The 14,023-nt window shown below is 44.0% G+C and overlaps 1 protein-coding gene across 4 annotated transcripts in view; it reads left to right on the top strand.

Moving 5' to 3' along the window:
- The window catches only part of IL13RA2 (interleukin 13 receptor subunit alpha 2), a 774,005-nt gene that overhangs the window by 374,469 nt on the left and 385,513 nt on the right, over positions 1 to 14,023 (top strand). For all 4 annotated transcript variants that reach the window (XM_078688528.1, XM_078688529.1, XM_078688531.1 and 1 more), the window contains one exon: positions 2,769 to 2,922. In XM_078688528.1, coding sequence (XP_078544654.1) covers positions 2,769 to 2,922 — 154 coding nt within the window. The remainder of the gene's footprint in view (positions 1 to 2,768; positions 2,923 to 14,023) is intronic.

Below are 14,023 nucleotides of genomic sequence, written 5' to 3'. Positions count from 1 at the left end.
GGCTTGATGAGTGGGGAAGAACTGAGTTCTGTGAGAGCTTGATATTTGAGATAGATTGTTCTGTGAGGTTAAGGATGCTTTTCAGTTCAAGAACAGAGTTATGGATGCTCTGAGCTATGTTGGTTGCTCTGAGGTTCAGTGTTTTAAGGTCCATAAGTGAAGGTTGAACTTGCGGAAAGGTGACCAGTGGGTCAGAACTTGTTCTGCTGGCATGGTTGGGTTGTCTGGTAGTGGTGCTTGACCACCCTGCGTCTAGGTTTCTGAGACGAGGGGTGTGTGAAGGGCTAGGCAGGCTCAGCAGGGTGGACATAGGGCTATTGGGCGGGTGTCCGCTACGCTGTGAGTGACTGGTGTGTTAGTCACTATGAGTGATGGAGAGGAGCGAGGGATGGAATAGGGCGGCGTTGTTGTTTTTTTAAGAGATAATGGAGATTGGTGTGGAGTGGATGGAGGTTCACTAGTAGATATAGGAGATATGCTGCCCAGAGTGTCGTCTTGCATGGAGAACACCATGGGTAGAGTCGGGTCAGTCTGAACCTTTGGAGAGGGGGTGCAAGTGGGAATAGCTGTAGCATTAGTGGACATTAATGGGAAGCCCTTAGCCTTGTCCTTACAGCTGCATTGACCGGAGCGCAGAGCAGAATCACATGGCGACAGCAGGTGCTGGGGGAGCACAGAGGGATAGGAGTCATGCACATGTTTTTAAGGAAGGTAAAAAAAGTCAGCAAATTTGTGTTTGGTGCTTGGATCAGAACGGTGCCATTTTTGTATAGGGTAATGGTAAGGTCAGCTCTTAAATTATGCAAGGGCATGATCCTGAGTTTTGCGCCGTATGGAATGTTCCTGTATTCATGTACGTTAAGTAGGCTAGATATGGCTGCGCGCCATAGTGCTGTTTTTCTTGAGTAGAAAATAAGGTCATTGATACTTGTGCCATTGTCGGCGTTAAAGTACAGGGTGGAGATCAGAGTCTCAGGGTTTCTTCTCAGAAGGGTATGTTTGAACATTTTAGCAGCAGACCTGGGGAGGTTAGGAGGGTATACAATGGTGTAGGAGTCGCCCCCTGTTGCATTCAGGCTAGAGCCTGCCATACTGGTGAGAGAAGGGGATCTGTGAGTCGAGGAGATCGAACTAAGAAAGGCTGCAGGAGTGGTTCAAGCATTAATTCAGAGAGATTCCTACTTTGGGGCACAGCCAGGGATGGTTGCTGAGTTGCATTGCGTCAGGAAGAGGGAGAACCTACATTAGATTCCGAGCCCAGATAGCATGGGCGATACCCATTCGTGGTGCTGATTGATAATGTGGAGAGGCAGGGTTCAGTCAGTGAACGGCCCTTTGTAATTCAGTAGGTAAACAACAAGGTTGACCTTGTGAGGCTGACCCTGGCTAAGGCAGTCCACGGGTCATCACCAGAGCAGCCCAAGAGCTCATTAGCCCAAAGGTTTACGGTCGGGCAGCTGGCAGTCCGGTCAGTGCAGGAACTCCAGCTAGCAGGGAGATTGAGGTGAGTAGGAGGGTGTGATCTTGCTATTGGCAGATGAGTTAAGTCCAGTATATACATTAAGAAGTGTTCACACAGTAAATCAGTAGGATGGTAGGCATTCCTCCCGGTCTCTCAGGGAAGGTTCCCACAATGCCCCAAATGCAACTATGCATCAGAGACAGGCAGGAGCCAAAAAGTAATCCGTAGCTGGCAGAGGCAGGAAGGAGCATTAGAATTTGGTAGGATTTTGGCTACCTTAGTGGCAACAGAGGCCCCAGTGCCTTTTCCACAGTTTCATCTGGGCAAACTATTTCAGAATGACCCACTTTGATTGTAACCCGGTCTGTTGTTCAGTTATGCGTAGTTGAACTATTGAAGTACTGGTATATGTTTCACTACGTGTTGCCTAATTTTTAGCACTGCTCTTGTTGTAATATTTATATTAATGGGAGCGTTTTACCAGTCAGTAAGCATACTAGGGTTCATCTTTGTAGTGCTCCGGAGACGAGGACAGTGCAGGAACCTAGACTAAATTAAATTATTGAGATCGGAGTTGTCTATTTTGTATTTGCAGTGTACATATGCTTATTGTTTCATTGTCCACAAATGTCAGAGACAAAAACAGTAAGCCCTTCTTTGCCAGTTGCCCTGTATTTTCACGCAGTAACAACAGATTCTGTTTTACTGATATTTAGGGTATCAGTAATGTCTGATCTCCATATTACCATGGGATCACAAAATGGTCCCTAAAGTACCCTACAGGATGGAGGATTGTATGCAGAAATAGGTGCTGCTGCACCAATTTCAGCCTGTAAACCCCTTATTCCAGGCATGTATTCCACCTGCTTTCAGAAAATGACGAGTTGACCGTAAATTCATGTGATTTTGCTGAACTTGGGAATAGCGGGAGCAGTAATACTACACCATTAGTAAACCTCTTTTCAGGAGGTTTCTGAAGTTTTCAATCGATCAGGAATACCATGTCACTCGCATCATGGGGCAAATGTTGGTTTTAGTGAGTGAATCAAAATGATTTCAAATAATTTTTAATCAGGTGCTGGACGGTGCAAATATGGGAAAAACGTATGGGAAACATGTGGTGTTTAAATGGCCAATAATCCTATTGTATTGTGCATATAATCAAGTTTATATGTATTTGGAAAACTGAATAAAATACTTGATAAAAAATTCAGTTCAAATGATCTGTGCCATAACTTAAACATCACGAAGCCTACAATGCATTACGTACCACCCAGCTGAATACGTTTCTTTACTTTTAATCTAGACTGTTCTTACCAGGAATTTTCAATACAGTGATGGATTTAATCTCAATAAAGAACTCATAGCGAGGATACGGACCATGGCCCAAGGGCCTTGCACAAATGGATCTGCGGTGTGGAGCAGATGGACTGAAGCTTACTTCAAGCCCACCTTTCAAGGTCAGAAATATGGTATTTACGTTTTGATTGAGAGCCTATACATATGGTTATAGTAACAATTAATATTATCAACAACAAATCTGTTAAATGTAAATTTTTTATTGTAAGAGGTCTTGGCCCTTGGGCAGGAGTGTAACTTAGTCAGGTTCAGGGGGTGTGATTCTCAGATTTCCAACTAAAAAGTCAGTGAGCCACAAGGTGAATGGATGAGATGGCCAGGATTCGGGCGGACTGTTTTCTTGAGGAACAGGAAGCAGGGTTAGTACTCATTTTCATAGGTGGGCCTCTGAGGCTGATTTAGAGTTTTACTTATGGGGTACTCCATCACAGTGGCAACGGAATACCCTGTTTGCCAAATTCAAGGTCAGCCTGCCAGATTTTGAGGTGGGTGGACTGCAATTTTGACTCCGACAAAGTAAATTTCTGTAAGAGTAAAATCTTTTCTGACGGAGTAGGGGCCATCCACGGTAAGTCATCTAACTGTCTGCCCTATTTAGAATGAACAGTCAAATGGCTTTTTTTAAATGTCTGTTAGTGACAGGGACATTAAACAAAAAAATGACCCTAACACATTGGGAGATAGCTCCCATGGTGTGGGTGTCATTACCAGGAATCACCACCTGTCAATGTATAGCAATGTCTGTGGGCTGATGGACATCTCTAAATTTTACGGGTGGAATGAAGGCAGAGTGGCTGAAAACCTGAGAATGGTGCAGCTTTCCAAGCCTACTTCTGCAAATGTTTGTGAATTCTAAAAAGTAGTAAATTTGCATCCATTCAAGGAAATACTTTATGTAACCTTGGGCGTAGCTGGCGTAGCAGAACTACGCGGAGGTCCACTGAGTTGGGACCCAACTCTGTGGAACTCCGCTCTGCTCAAGCACCTGCCTCCACCCTCACTATTAAAAATGAATTAGACCTTACTTTTAAAAAAAAATCACTTACCTGAACTGCGGCGTCCCCAAGCTGCCCTCCTCCTCTACCTTGCCGTCTCTCTCCCGAAACTTGGGTGATCATTGCGAAAACTGCACGGAGGAGGGCAGCCTGGGACGCCGCAGTTCAGGAAAGTGTTTTTTGAATCTGCTTTAAGTAATGTCTAATAGATTTTTAATAGGGGGTTGGAGGTGGGGGCTTGCCAGCTCCGCTCCGCTGCGGAGTGTGCGGAGATTTGCCTACTCTGCGTTCCGCAGAGAACGCGGAACAGGCAAATCTCCTCACACTCCGCTGGCGGAGTGGAGTTCTCTGCTCACACTACTTATATGGCCGCATATTTACTACTATTTTGGTAAACTGGGCACGATATCCATTTAAGACCTTGACCCTAAAAAAGGTTTAAACAGGTTAAAACCTCTCAGTAGAATCAGAACAAGGAAAAATACCAATACAGACATAGCCGATCCAAATCAGTGCCCCAGATTCAACTGCCAAGACAAGGAGGCATTTATTGAAGCTAAGCCTCTACGCTTGGTAAATGACCTCCATCTTTACTTACAGCTAAATCTATAGTTGAAGTACTATCCTGACTCATAGTGACTTGTTCCTTTGCTTGCTTCCTTGTAACAGCTAGTGTTTTTGCAAATAAATGTGAAACTCTCGGGGTGCCATCATATACATCGTGTTGTTAATACCCTTACTTCTGATAATTGTAATTAGCTGTTTCTAGGTTTAACTCATCATAAAAATGTTAGAAGGCAAATTTGCCTTCAGTAGATCCTGCTTATTTGCAGATCACATGTTCAAATCTTAATAAGAGTAATAAAAGAGAACAGTGGATTCCAGTATTTTTATATAACTGGGAGATCACAAGATAACACCCTTCTAACTAGTTCAGGGCGTTATGTGCCTGCTGCAGGCATCTACATGTAGCCATCATTGCAAATGTGTGAATCTCTGTAGAGCTAACTCAATCTTTCATTTATCCTATGCTGATAAGCACAATTGGGTTTGTAGTATTTAACAACCATTTCAGTTTGTACTGTATAATTCTTTATTTTGCCTAAATTAACGCCATAATGCAACACATCTTGCAGAAAGAAACTGCCGCTGTCTTTCTATGTTGGTTAGGTATAGCAGATTTTTAGGTGCTGCTTTACTTTTACCCACATTAACTTATTCGCTCCTATCCTTTCGAATTTAAGGGACCACAACACATTTTTTGACTGGTTCTATGATATGTTCTTGGTGAGAAGTTAAACAGTGCTTGGTGCCAACACCTTCTACCTTCAAAAACCATACAAGTAGAGTTGAGGCGGTGGTAATAGGTGTCAAGAATACGTACAGATATTGGCTGTGTTGCAATTTGAACTGGCTAAATTGGTTTCATTTTTTTGTGTGTTGTTGTGTTCTTATGCTCTTTTATTTCATTGTGCTAATGTTCTATTGTGTTGTGTTGCATTCTATTTTGACTGTTTTGTTGTATTTTGCCATGTTATGTTAATGTTGTGTTGTATTTTGCTTTGTTTTATTTTATTTAGTTGTGTTATGTTTTGCGGTGTAAATAATTTAAAGTTCACAACAAATGCTGCTAAACGTTCCAGCCAAAAGCATCTTACTCCCTTACAGTTCTGGTGACAAACAACCATTTACCACTGCCTAGGGAGTAAAATACCACTTTTCCATCGTTTCAACTTTTTAAAATACCAGTCAGCCCAAACCTGTGAGTGAGACTCGTATTAAATTAGCACACTGAATTTATGTGGGAAAGTCCATATGCTTAAAATATTCGGTGGGGAAAAACATGAGGCTTATGATTTTCACCCGCCACTGCATGCACCCCTAGGATGTTTTAAATCCCGCAGGGCTGCACGGGCTCCAGTTTAAAAAAAAAAAAAACTGTCAAGTATCTTGGTATTTTTATGGCTTCGCTTGACTGCCTTGCTTGGTCAAGATATTGCTAACATAGAATCCATATGGCACCTTATGTGCCTTCTGTCATTTTGGGGCAGCCACAAGTTAGTTCAGTGCAGGGAGACTTTTTTGTCTTTTACAAGTTGTAAGTGCTTGGGCCCACAACAACGGAGGAATTACGGATAAGGAGAGCTGGTTTTATATCAAATGTTATCATTACTGTGTGTTTATATTTGATTTTAATGGCTGCATTTTCCTGCATATAAATGAAAATGTATGGTTTTAATTGACTAATAAAATAATTTCTGACTTTTGCCAGTGGGTAAAAAGCATAAATACGTATTTGTTTTAATACACAGCCAGTGGGAGAACCCTGGCTAGCAAACCAAGCAATGAGCCTGAGCCTCCCACTCGTGACCAACCAATGGTCCGGTCATACTAGAATAACTAATTAAAAGATTCTATACTGTCCTATCAATTCTTCACACCATCAGGAGTTGTATCATGAACAACGGTGCCAGTGCAGGGCACACCTGTGAGCCTTTGCTTATGTGATTATACTGCCAATGTACAGTGCAGTCATTAAACCCCACATTTTTCTGAGGTAGTGCATGACAATACACCTTGGAAACAGAGGGAGGCAGTCTGCATCTCATGTATTAATTTAGAGAATATCCGAGTTAAATGTGTGCAGTCACATGAAAACAAATACTCAGCTCTGCCTTCGCAGGTGCACACCATGACACAATCCCAGAGCTTCTCCTACAAGTGTTTGCAAGTTACCTCACCTGGTATGGTAAAAGTTAGGGGCATATTATCAAGCCTGTGCGATAAAATTATCGCAGCTTTCTCGGCCGAAAACGGCCGATAAAGCGGCGATAATGGGCTTGATAATATGCTCTAAGGAATTCCAATCGAAGCCCATGTTAGATGTGAAGACATCTAACATGGGCTTCGATTGGAATTCCATAGAGCATATTATCAAGCCCATTATCGCCGCTTTATCGGCCGTTTTCGGCCGAGAAAGCTGCGATAATTTTATCGCACAGGCTTGATAATATGCCCCGAAGTTTTAAGGCTATCTGTCAGTTCAATGTACGAATGAACACGTGGCATAGCTGCCTAACATTTGTATGATGGTGTGGTAGTACAATACACGGACTACCTTTTTACCTCTGCTAATACATTAGACGTTTATTTTCTAATCCGGTTAGAAACCTTGCAGGCAAGCTGAATCTAAACAGACTTGTGATATAGGACTAACAAATAGGTGCCTTTTACCCACCAATGATTACACCATCTAAAGGACCTATCGATAGCAAGTGAGCAGTTGTACCCGAAGTTACAATATTATGCTTGATTAAGTTCTGTAAGCATCAATATTCAACTTATGGCTACTATCTTAATCCACATGATAATGCATGAAATGAAATGAAAAAACATTTATAAAGCGCATGACTACCCGAGAGCATCCCAGCGCTACAAGCTGACACAGGGGTGGAAGAAGAACTAAGAAAACATAAAGGTTGTTTACAGAAAGCCAGATGATTGGGAACTATACGAAGATGTAGTGGCCGAGAGTTCCAGAGTTTAGCAGCTTTATAAGAGAAGAGCCGTCCAACATTTCTGCCCTTTTTGATCCCAGGGACCTCGGCCAGATGCAATTCATTTGACCAAAGTTTCCTGTTAGCTTTGTAGGGACGGGTCATGGCTGAGTTGATAGGAGGCCTGTTCCCCTGCATGGATTTCTGTACTAGGCACAGGGCCTTGAATCTAATACATTCCTGCACTGGGAGCCAGTGAAGGGAGAGGAGTGCTGGTTCCACCGATTGTCTGTTGGTAGCTCCAATCAGAAGTCTGTGGGGCTGTTTTGAACATACTGTAATTTGAAAACTACTGTTGTGGGTGCACCCAGATATAATGCATTACCATAGTCCAGTCTGGAAAGTATAAGTGATTGGACCAGTATGGTTTTAGCTTGAACGGGGAGAAGGGGGAGGACTTTGTGGCAGGCCATAGCAGATGACTGCCGTCTTCCTGGCCTGTACCCTAAAGTTCAAATCCTGGTCCAACCAGGAGCCCAAGCTCTTGATTTCTGACTTAGGGACTGGGGGAGGACCCATGCCGGCTGGCCACATGGAACTGGATTTAAAGCTAAGGGGGTTGCCCAATATCATGAGCTCAGTTTTTCTGCCATTAAGCTTGAGTTGAGACGCATCCATCCAGTTCGAAACGTCCTCTAGACAAGAATAGAGGCCATTGTTTTTTTAATCTGCTTGGTTTAACACTACCACCAATTTCATATCATCGGCATAGGTCATCATGTGGATTCCAGAAGGGGCTACAATGGCTGCCAGAGGAGCTATATTCACATTGAAAAGGATCGGGCTAAGCGACGAGCCCTGAGGGACTCTGCTCAGCAGAGAGGTAGGTTTAGATACAATGTTCTCCTCAAACACCTGAAAGGTTCTTCCCTCCAGAAAGGAACACAGCCATTGAAGCACCGTGCCTGTTACAACTATACTCCTGAGACAGTAAACCAGGATCCTATGGTTCACCGTGTTGAAAGCTGCGCTCAGGTTAAGGAGTATAATGGCTGATGAACCTCCTGAGTCTAAGATTTTCCTACTTTGCGCCACCACTGCTAACAGGGCCGTTTTGGTGCTCTGACGTGGTCAGAATCCTGTTTGAGAGGAGTGAAGCAGGTTGTGGGTTTCAAGGAATCCAGAGAGGGTTTGATTAACGTATTTACTCTGCCATTTTACCTATTTGTGGCAGAAGGGAGATAGGGTGGTAGTTGCCCAAATCTGCCGGATCCAAATTAGGTTTCTTAAGTAGGGATTTCACAATGGCCCCTTTCCAATTGGTAGGAACTATTCCTGTGGACAGTGAAGCGTTAATCAGGTCCGTCATGTTAGGGGCTATTATCAAAGCAGCCTGTTTCAGAATGTTAAGCGGTACGGGATCCTTGTGTGTTCCTCTCTTTATCGAGGACAGCAAGGTAAGGAGTGATTCCTGAGACGGGGGAAGACCTCTAGTGTGTGTTCAGAAGGACGTGGGTCGGAATCCATCTACTTGTAAGGGGTCTCGCTATTGTCATCCTTATGCAGCAGGGATTCAAGAATATTCTGAACCTTTGTAGTGAAATATTCTGCCAGTTTATTGCAACGTAGACCAGAGGTGTCCAGTACTATTCATGGGCAGGTGGCTTTAAGTAGTTTTTTAATAATAATGAAGGTTTCTCCAGGAGAGTTGGCGGCTGATAAAATCTTACCCTCGTAATAGGAGGCCTGGTCTTTTTTATTTTTGCTTTATAGGCACAAATAGCTGCCCAGTATTCCATCTTTTTGATGGGTAGGAAGTCTTTTCTCCACTGTCTTTCCTCAACCTTACCACACTGTTTTAAGGTGCGCAGTTCGGAGGAGAACCAAGGGGAGTTATGAGGCCCGACAGATTTTTTTATCCTGGTCTTCAGAAGGACCGCATCAAGTGACTCCTCTAGCCAGCTAGAAAAGTCCTCATTGGCTTTAACTGGACATGGGTCAGGTATGGGTCTGGTCCTATCCAGATCCTAGGTCCATTTCTCCAGGGGGAGTTTGGCCCAGGAGTGACCTTGGGTCCATATCGATTGAGTAAGAGGTTCGGTGACCTGTGGAGACCAGGAAAGGGAGACAAGGAGGTGGTCAGACCACGGAAGAGGGGTGAGATCTATCCCTTTAAGGTCCTCTAGACTAGAGAAACCGGGTCAAGGAGGTGCCCTTTAACATGAGTAGCATGCAGGATTTTTTGGGACAATTGGAGAGCCGTAAGGTCTCCGGCCATCTCGACTGCATTTACAGCTCGTGGGTCGTCAAAGTGAAGATTGAAATCTCAAAGGAGAGTGAAATTAGCAGCTGAGCTGGCCAGGTTAACTGCTCGCTGCATCCAGCAGTGTTTTGTTGAAGGATCCTACCGCTCCAGGGGAGCGATAGATGAGAATGCCTGTAAAAGAAAGGAGTGGCGTGAATTCTATGGTAAAGTGGGCGTTCTCACAATCTGAAAGAGGGTTCCCAAGTGAATTGTTCCTTATGGATAATAGCAATTCCACTACCTTTACCTGTTGTTCTGTCTACCCTCTGCATCACAAAACCACATGGGAGTGCTTGCAAAATGTCTGGCTCAGAACTGGAGTAGAGCCAGGTTTCCGTAAGAAACAGCACATCCGAATCAGAGTCAATACCAAACGCCACATTTGAGAATGTCAGAGAAGATAAAGGCTTAATATTCCTTACCCGAGTTTCCACAATGCAAAGCATCAGGCTGCAGGCTGTTGAATCTCGGAAGCATGCTTGTTTTTCCTCTAGCTGTGTAGTCAAGCCCAAGGTTTAACCATGAAAGAGGTGTTTTGGTATGTTGCAAAAAAAATGCACTAAATAACAAAAACAATTTCACAGAATCGATGGGGCAAAGAACCTAAGGGACAACAGCAACTTTATTCAACAAGTTAATAATATAGAAAATTAAATAGTGTTATGCCTGGAAATAATTATTTCCCACACGTAAGGTTGAAACTCTACTAGCTGCCGCAGAGAACACCTCAAAATTATACAAGTTCACCCCAAAATAAGAGATAATGGCAACCATCAGGCTTCATTAAAAACAAAGTGTTACTCAATATATTTATTGGTAAAATGATTGTCATCAAAAGCAATATTATGTCCTCCCTAATTTTTAGAAGCAAAATAATATTCTGGCAAATTTAGAAAAAAAACGGACCCCTGAATTTGTTGCTTCGTTTGTGCTGCCCAAGGGTGCCTTTTTAGGTCGAGCCTACAGAGAACATGTGTTGTCTGCAAGACCTTTTGTACACCCTCAACATGACGTTATTCCCACCTGCTGCTTGCGATAGGTTCCTACCAGTGCCCCTCTTGAATGGTGCATCCCCACTCATTCTGTCAGCCGATAGCTCACTTTTGTTCAAGGCAGAGGAGCACTGACCAATTAGAGTCTCCTTACGGTTTCATTGTTTATATTTTTTGGGAGAACTATTTTCTTATTCACTGCAGCCTTGATCAGCACTTTTTTTTAATCTCAGGCACGTGCTGCTTCCACACACTGCTCCTAACCAGAAGCCCCCAGAATTGGACAAGTCTATTTACTCATCCCCGCCCCCCCATCCCGATGCTCCTGCTTGTCAGACTCCCACTTGTTGTAATTCACATGTGCCCTGAAGCAACTTAATATTCGGTGCTAGTCTCTTCCAGGCATTAAACACTGCTCTTGGGAGCTGTTTGTTATTACACTGTTTTGTTTTCTCTGTTACGATTAAGGCTATGGGTTTTATGCATTTGCATGCTGCTGTACATTTAGCCACAATCGTGGCTTTCTCATCGTACAGGCATTTATATAAATTTTATTTTTTGGAGGGTAAAAAAGAATTTGCATTTTGTCTATTTCCAAATGTGTTTCGCTGAACAATTTGCACGGAACACACTTCTTTGTTGTTCTATTTGTGAATTTTCACTCCTAGTAGGAGGGGCGGGCGATGCACTCCAGGTCAACACCATGCTCACGCCCGAGCAAGGAGTGTTAGGTAGTCCATCTTCTTTATCTAGCTATCAGTCTACCCAGAAACACTGGCTAGAGCTAAGGCTTCGTAGCCCCCGCCTATGCCTTGGGAGACCAGCCGGGGTCCGCCTGCCTCCACTGCCTGTCACATTTGGAACATGCACTTATATTATATACTACTAACGTGTCTTCTCCCCTGAGGCGGATAGCCGGGGGCTCTACTCTATCCCTTTTCGCACCAGGCACTTTATTTGCTCCACTTGAATTACGCCGTATTTTAAAGTGTATTATAACTGAGACCGCACCTTCCAGAATTGCAGAGTTTTAAATGCCTTATTTTTAACCTGTGCCTTATTTTTAACCTGTATGATTGATTTGCACTGTAGCGGGCTGTTGAGTTGTGAACACGCCGCGCTTTATATTGCAATAGCACTTTTGTGAACTAGAATCCCTTCCGCCTCGCCCCTTGCATACGATCCTCACCCCCAGGTCAGACGATTAGGAGCTAAGCCGAGGGACGGTAGCCGCCATCTTAGGGGTAGGAAGGGTTGCGGTCCAGCTCTAGGACACCTCCCGCCCTCCCAGATTACTTAAGGAGTGCGATTCAGCAGCGCATTGACTACTAACGTGTCTTCACCCCTGAGGCGGACAGCTGGGGGCTCTACTCTATCCCTTTTCGCACCAGGCACTTTATTTGCTCCACTTGAATTACGCCGTATTTTAAAGTGTATTTTAACTGAGACCGCACCATAGAGAATTGCAGAGTTTTAAATGCCTTATTTTTAACCTGTGCCTTATTTTTAACCTGTACGATTGATTTGCACTGTAGCGGGCTGTTGAGTTGTGAACACGCCGCGCTTTATATTGCAATAGCACTTTTGTGAACTAGAATCCCTTCCTCCTCGCCCCTTGCATACGATCCTCACCCCCGGCTCAGACGATTAGGAGCTAAGCCGAGGGACGGTAGCCGCCATCTTAGGGGTAGGAAGGGTTGCGGTCCAGCTCTAGGACACCTCCCGCCCTACTCCGCCCCCTTGAGGACCCACATAAGGCCATGACATCTCGCCGCGCAGCGGGCAGGTGCAGCGGGCGCGCCGACAGCGCGCCAAAGCACGCCTAAGGCAAGCCCGTCTGCGCCCGTCCGCGCCGGGACCGGGCCAAGGGCCAATACCTCTGGCCGGGATCCTTCTGACCACAAGCTGGCTTACTCCCGCACATCTTTGATGGAGCTTCGATCACTCCCCACTTCCCGTTGTATAATGCATGATCCAACACAAGTACTGAAAGATTTTACTCTTACATGCCCTCATTGCAATAGTGCGATACCCATAAACAACACTAAGATTCAATCCAAGTTACAAACCAACTTTAAAGAAGACAACATTCTCATGGCGCTCATTAATGCGCGGTCATTGTGTAAGCATAGTCAGGAAATAGCGTCCTTTTTATCACCGAAACGTGGACGGATGATTCGTCAGACCCTGACTTAGTAACTGCAGTACCTCATGAATACAAAGCCTACCGACAGGACAGGGTAAGAAAAAGAGGAGGTGGGCTGGCCATTATAGCCCGGGAACGGTTTGGGGTCAGAATATCACCCATTCCAGTTACATCATGCGAAGCATTGCAGTTCGGCATTAAGCTCACTGCCCTTTTTAATTTTAAGGGAGTGCTCCTATACCGACCTCCAGGAACAAGGGCTAGTTTTCTCGCCAATCTAAGCACAATATTGGAATCGTTAACCACCGAAGAGTTCTTTACAGTCATGGGGGACATGAATTTTCACCTAGAACAACATAACGATAAGGACACCTCTGCCCTCAATACAGACCTGGAAATACTGGGTCTCAGACAAATGTTCACTTCCCCTACCCATCAGGCGGGACATACCCTAGACCAGTGGTTCCCAAACTTTTGACTCCTGAGGACCCCCATTTACTCACCATTGGAAGCCGGGGACCCCAGCAATTTGTATGATTTAATTTTCAAACATTAAAGGAGTAATTCGAAAAAAATAAACACATGTGCACACAAAACAAATACTCGAATTACTAAGGATTTTAGTATTTTGTATCGAAAGAGTTTGCAAAAAACAAAACAGTTTAATGGGAAGGTTGGTGCTGCATCTCTGTGATTACATTTTAAATGGTTAGTTTGATTTGGCAGTACAAGGCTCCTGCTCGTGCCAGGGCCAGAGTGGAAACCCAAAGCAGCCCTGGCAAATGTTTTCAGACCAGTCCCCATACAGTGCACACCAAGTGCAGTGATTGAGCCTGACCACTACAAAGGGGTCTTTGGGAGGCTCTCCCCCAAGAAAATTTAGGATACAATGGTGCATTCTACAACACATTTATCATTATATATTGAATTGTATTAGCTTTTAAAGAATATTAAATGATTATCTTACTATGCACCAGGATACAAAAATCTTTGTTGGAGTTCTTCAATGATTCCCTTATTATCACCCTTCAACAGTGCCTAGCATTTCTCCTTAGCACACCTGTCACAAGTTTTTTATTTGTTTTATTGCTTCTCTCATACCATTGTAGGATGTCAGAGTACTTTACATTGCACACATATAGAGACAAGGAATCATACTTGTAAATCAGTGTAGAGAAAATGTTACATAAGGTAAAGGGGACTACAAGGTGTAGGATTCACATGTCATTCATAGTGGTAGGCATTTTTAAAGAGTGCTTGGTCTGGA

This window comes from Lissotriton helveticus, chromosome 4_1, assembly GCF_964261635.1.
Source record: "Lissotriton helveticus chromosome 4_1, aLisHel1.1, whole genome shotgun sequence".
Lineage (NCBI taxonomy): Eukaryota > Metazoa > Chordata > Amphibia > Caudata > Salamandridae > Lissotriton > Lissotriton helveticus.
Note: the sequence above shows the minus strand (reverse complement) of the source record. Positions and strands in the feature narration are given on the sequence as shown.